Source organism: Fusarium coffeatum, assembly GCF_003316985.1.
Source record: "Fusarium coffeatum strain FIESC_28 chromosome Unknown BRIP53273_contig_221, whole genome shotgun sequence".
NCBI classification, from domain to species: domain Eukaryota; kingdom Fungi; phylum Ascomycota; class Sordariomycetes; order Hypocreales; family Nectriaceae; genus Fusarium; species Fusarium coffeatum.
The window spans coordinates 234,867-241,016 of NW_022158014.1; the positions used below are offsets into that span (position 1 = coordinate 234,867).

The 6,150-nt window shown below is 48.6% G+C and overlaps 1 protein-coding gene across 1 annotated transcript; it reads right to left on the minus strand.

The window, feature by feature from the left end:
• Positions 1–3,597: 3,597 nt before the first annotated feature.
• FIESC28_09086 (uncharacterized protein) lies at positions 3,598–5,934 on the minus strand (the record flags this gene model as incomplete). Its single annotated transcript, XM_031163223.1, has 1 exon — positions 3,598–5,934. One exon carries the CDS (start codon positions 5,932–5,934, stop codon positions 3,598–3,600), a length of 2,337 nt encoding a protein of 778 aa, XP_031012801.1.
• Positions 5,935–6,150: the final 216 nt, after the last annotated feature.

Here is a 6,150-nt window from a genome sequence, read left to right on the forward strand (position 1 = left end):
GGTTCTGACTATACGGAGCCGGCCCCGACGTACGGAGAATGTGGACGGACCATCGCAGTCCGGTCAGTCACAGAGGAATGTGACGCCGATGAGACATGCGTTTACCAGGGGGACCCGGGCCAAGGGGCCGCTGCTAACTACCGACTAAGGAATCACCTTTTTCTCAAGAACGACTTCTAGGGTATTCCCTCAATGCTACCTTGAAAATCCAATGTGATGGATCTTGTCCGGGGCTACAATACACCCTGGAAACCGGAACCCGTCAATCTAAAGTGGCAGTGGACCCTTGTTTAAAGCCATCGATTATGACGGGCAATGTATTGTAGATACATTTTCGCCCTGAATTGCAGGGCGTGTGAAGATACTATCATGTATCTACCGCATGTGGCTTCCTGATGGAGCCAAGGGTGTCTTTGAAGATCCTGCTACCGGCTCAACGCAATTCAGTATACTGGATGGCGCGTCTTTTGGCTATCAAGATAGCCCTGGTCAAACTTCCACACCCCATCTATCACTGCCTGCCTCGACGTCTCCTTCTATTGCCTAATCACCCATTTGACTGCTTTGACCTTCGCCACACTATCTATATTGTAGGGAAGTGATCCGTCGTTTCTAAGCATCGTGGAATGAGCACCGATGCTACAATACTTACCATCTCAATAGACTGAGTTACTTGGAAACCCTTACCGGGTCCCCGCTGACTCAAGAATTCGAATCATTATCGGAACGGGATCAAAACCTTGCTTCTCAGGTCAACTGCAAACCGGCCCACGTGTACTTGGCACCCTTGATATTCCTCGATATTCTGTATAGGTATCAAGGATATCTGTGTTATGCAAGCAGAGACGTCAGGATTACTCCATTACTCGAACAGCCTGTGTAATGATACAGCAGCTGTTTGGAGGCTCAGAGGTTACTCTACAATGGACGATCTCGAGGAGATACTCTCTACGCCTTCTGGCAGGACTTGCCATCAACGACTAGAAAAGTATTGCAATCGGGCCTGGGCTTTTGCTGAAGACAACGCTCCTTCCAAATGTTAAGTTTGTCGACATAAAAACTGAAACGAACATGTGTGGCCCTCTGTGTATGACCACGTGCTGGCTTCAGTGTCTCCGAGGTGAATCTTGGTCTCATCCCCGGAGCGGGGAGTTCTCAACGGCTCACGTTTGCCTTGTTCAAGGGTTGGGTAAGCTTATACTGGTGATACATGCATATGCTGCACGTCTGCAGTGCTGACTCCCTCGACATGCCGTGGAGGGCATACTATTCGTGGCGCCAATCTCAAAGGGAAAAGATTCACTTTATGGGTTGGTCTACGACATGTTTAAGGAAGGAAAGGTAAGTATTGGAGGAGACTATTGATGCTACAGAGCAGCTCGCGACTCGAGAGACTATTGTTAAGCAACCGGCCAGGGAGGCTATGTGCCGAGACTACACAAGTTCAAGAGTCACACTGAACCACGCTAAGGGCCGATAAATGCTTTTAATTTTGCTTCCTATATTCTTTGGTCAAGTTCTTGCCATATCAGTTACTCGAGATGATGCATACCAATGCATGGCTGTCAACGTTCCCTTCCGCATCCCTCTCAACGGGCTTACATGGACTAAAGCTTAACCTCTACATCCCTTTCTTCTCTCGCTTGTTGGTTCACCCTATCGGATGCTTGCCCAGTGTCCAGTATTGGATGCAGTGAGACAAAGCAGTTGTTGGCGTTTAAACGGACCGTTTTCCGCACAGCCATGATGGCGAACGGCACGGTAGTTGCCAAGCTGATAGGCAGATCCTCAGAAGGGCAACAATGTGAAAGTGATTGCTGAGCCGCAGGCCCCAGATCCGTCTCTTTTCGGCCCATCTTTGCCACGCGCCTCGGCTTGTTGAACTGATCTGGCGCTCAGGAATGAGTAGATCTTGTCTCAGACTCAGTACCATCTTTCTAGAAACAGAGCTGATGGATGGAACGCTGTCGTCTTGGTGGATTCTGTTGTGCGTGTATTCTCGCATAGGAAAATGGTAACCGGCTGTATCTTTCTCGCTGGAGGCATGTTCAACCGAATAGCCCAAGGTTTCTCAATCATACGATATCACTGTCACTGTCATGATCAGAACTTCTGAGATGACTGGCATGGCGTTGTCAGTCTACCGTTAGCCGTCAAGCGTCATGGCATGTAAAGTCGTCGTCAGCCTCGAGGTCTCTAGCCTACGAGTTGGTACACAACCCCCAGCTCTACATGGGCTTTGGGCATACCTTAGTTGGCATGCAAGGTATACCGTGGACTCGATGATTCGCACCTTTAAGGCAAGTGGCTTCTTTTCTCAATCCTCCTTTGGGTACTCGTAGTTGTCTAATGTCTGCGCTTGCACTTGCAGCCCATGGTCTGTCTTGGCCTGAAGGCCCATGCATATCGGCCGTGGAAGACATGACGAATATCGCGCATGAGAATGAAGATTCTTTCCGCACCCAGGACAGGAATAAAGAGCTATGCAGCTAGGGAGCTCTGAGTCTCAGTCAAGTCCCAACCTCCCATTCATGCGGTCTCAGTTTACGACCTGAACGTCGGGACCATTCGTTCGTTCCTTGGTTCTTGGTTGATTCCATTCTCCCTTTGGTCACTTAGCAATATGATAGGTTGGTTGCCAATGTCTCACCCGTCCTGTCACTCTGCCAGTACCGCGGTTGCGGGTTGGTGATGTGCATCGGTACTGAGGAACCAGGATTATATACGAACAAGGGCGAGAGATCTGCGTAAACAAGTTACAGATCACTGAGTCTTCGGCCGAGGGATGTGATATCCCCTGTCAAGTCGACGAGCTATCGAAGCCAGACTAAGCTAGGCTAAAGGTGTCAGTTGTACTGTACATATGGATACTGATTCAGTGAGTGCAGGATCTGAGACCCTTTGACGAGATTCACAGCAGGGATGTACTGTGTTGACTTTGGCTGATCTGATCGATGAGTGTGACGGAAAAAGCAAAACAAAAGTGGCTTGAAAGAGGGAAGGGTTTTAGCCGATCAGTCAAAGCAAAGAAAGAAACTCGAGACATTTCTCAGCTTGATTAAATGTGAGACTGTCTCTCAAATTTCTTCTACAGTCGATACTTCTTTACGCATTCAGGAATTGGTACCTGAATTGTCTTTGTACGAGAATTGAGCCGCTTATTAGTGTTTCTAGGTACATACCAGCTCAGCTACCCTGCAATGGATAAGTTGAGTATCTTGAGGTCTAGATAAAGGTCATGACACCTGAGAGATTATAAATATACTTATTAAATTCCCGTCTAGATTTGAAGCTTCAAAGCAAGATAGAAATCATGTTTATATCCAGCTCGTGACATTGATCTGTCCACATCTCTCTTAAACAATGTTGTAAATGTAGCTAACAGATATTGACATACCCAGTCACAACGATTACTGAGTGCCAATCAAACCGTAGAACCTAAAGTAAATCCTTCTTTGTCAAGACACGTCTCCAGTTGTTCTTACGTATCTGTTAAGAGGATGATCTGTTAGGCTATATTAAATCCAATCTTTTGTGCAATTACAGAATACATATCGGGTATTGATAAAATTGATGCTTGTTTATTACAGAATTAGATTACACTCTCAGCTTCTTCATCGCGGCCGCCAGAGTATCTGCAGACCTCCTAGCCATATCAGACTTCTTACCTAAAATCCATAGCCCTTTTATGCAGTCCTGTGCTCGTCGCACACTCTCCTGAAGGTCATGTCCAGTAGTTGCTGGAGCCGCTATGCTGTACTCTATAGAGTCCTTGGCCTCTTGTATGAAGATCATAGCTGCCTTGGCAAAGGCTCTGATGAGGAGAATAGTCCAGGGCTCTGTAAGAATTGTCGCCTCGCTGACCGCATGGTGGAAGTGCGACATTTGAGATGCTGTTAGATTGGTCAGGTTGTGGTCAGGGGTCGACACCTTGGCCAATTCAGACAACTCTTTGGCACTCGATTCACGTATCTTTGTCACCATCTTGCTGGATAGTCGGCCATGAGATGCATTTGCCTCGCCCAGCTCGTTCTCGTCCACATACTCGATGAGATCGGCGAGCATAAGAGCACCGAGATTCCAATGGGCCGAAATGCAGACGAACCAGCTTTGTAAGCGGCCTGGAACTGATTCGTAGTCAAGGAGCAGTTCCTTGAAGAAAGCACCATGTGTCATATTCCAGTATCGATAAAGTGAGCTGGTGTTTTTGATGAGTTCCTCAACCTTTTCTCCACGGCCTCCTCTCCTCAAGATATTTTGCAGATAGGATACATGGCGAAAGAGGAGAACTTTGACGGGTGCTGACTTGGTGACAGCTTCAGCAGCCGATTCATATGAGCAAGGCCAGTGCACAGCGCGGTACATATGTGGCTGTTCCAGATTATCCTGGATGAACAGAGGAACGTTCCACCGTCCATTTGTTGTCGCGTCAAGATCATCGTCTGCATCGTCATGCTGACTATCTGCGTCAGCGACAACAACTGGACGCTCACTCATAGATGAGGAAACAGTGTCCAGCATGACTGCAAGCCAGTAAAGCAACCCAACAGTGCCACGATCTTCCGGGTTCATCATCGACAGCGCGTCGCTATTCTTAGGGCTTGTAAGAGGTCCAGTGACACCGCGTCGCCCCGAGTCGAATCGAAATTTAAGAGTATGCATCTTTCGTGCAGCTCTCTCCATAAATACTGGCAGGCCATCTCGTGAGATAATGTCGCCGAGTTCGGCGTTCAAAGACTTCATATCAACTTCCGGTAGTGAAGAAGACAATGTATTGGGGTTTCTAGCCGTATCATCGGGTTCATTGTCAAAAGTCCAGGGCTTTTGGGTCAGACCAAAGATTAACTCGGCGGTAGCTACTCGATATGACTCAACCTCGGCAACATCCTGGAGAGCCCTTTTTGCCTGTTCCCAGAGGTTTCGTTGGATATTTCGATCGAACTCTTCAGTGACATCGTCGAGTATATCCTCCGGTGTCTCGCCGTCAGTCGGAAAGCGCTGTCGCTGCCGGCGACTGCCTTGGGCCCATTGTGTAGCAAAGGCCATGATGGCTAGTTGGAATGCCTTTGCGGCAGCTTTATCCTCAGAACGAGTTAGTCGAGTGAGTTTCGATGTTGATATTGCATGATCAAGATTGATTGTGCGACGGTAGATGCGATTCGACCATGACGATCCCCATTCGGTGGGAGCATAACTGCCTCCAGCAACATAACCGGGTGCCCGGTAAGGGCAAGTTACTTCAGTCAGCCAGCAAGAGAGATTGTGCTCCAGGACATCATGATATATTTGTAAAAGGTTTGTGGATATGAACTGGTTGTTGAAGCTTGTTATCATAGTCTGGTCAACCGAGAACGGAGACAATGAGTTTGCTCCTCGATCAGTCCATATTGACGATGTTCGACGGCGTTTTGCTCTTGTCGACTCATCTCCACCCCAAGCCTTGTCCAGAGGAGAGTGCGAGTCTGTTCTACGCCGCAAGACAGCTGGCGAGTTGTTGTACAGATTGGATGCGCGTGGGCCTTGTGAGTGAGAATGAGATAAGTGCTTCGCTGTATTATTGTGATGGTGGAAGGGGTAAGCATTGCTTGGATTACGGGATGCTTGGGTCACGGTTGAAGTTGATCTGGCCCAAGCTGTCGCGGAAGGATGAGGTACTGCATGGAGTCCAGGTAAGTGAGATCCAGGGTCCTTCAAGTTGTGCTGTTGGAAGGCATTCCGTGCTATGGCGTCTGTTCGTCCTGGTCCAGGTATGAAGCTCTTGTCAAAGGTTGCGAATGAGCCCACGTTGGGTTCAACCCTCTGTCGTTTCACAGGAGCATCAGCGGGTTCACCAAACGAGCCTGACGCTTGTCGAGGCGGCGGTGGCGGCGGAGGAGCAGCAGTAACAGCACTCAAGATGGACGCAGCTTGTATCTGCGACCAAGCCCAGTTCATGGTGCATGTCTTCCTCGTCTTGGTACAATACGAGCAAGACTCATGGCCACTTTCAGAAGCTGACACAAAGATCCTGCTGTTAGTTATCCATTACAAAGCTACCATAAGGAAACTCAACTCCACCTGATCACATACCGAGCCTTTCGCTGTTATTCGTATTGGAACAGGTTGAAGAGCCAGAACCGAGAAGGGGCGGCGCATCGCAAGCTCGCTTTG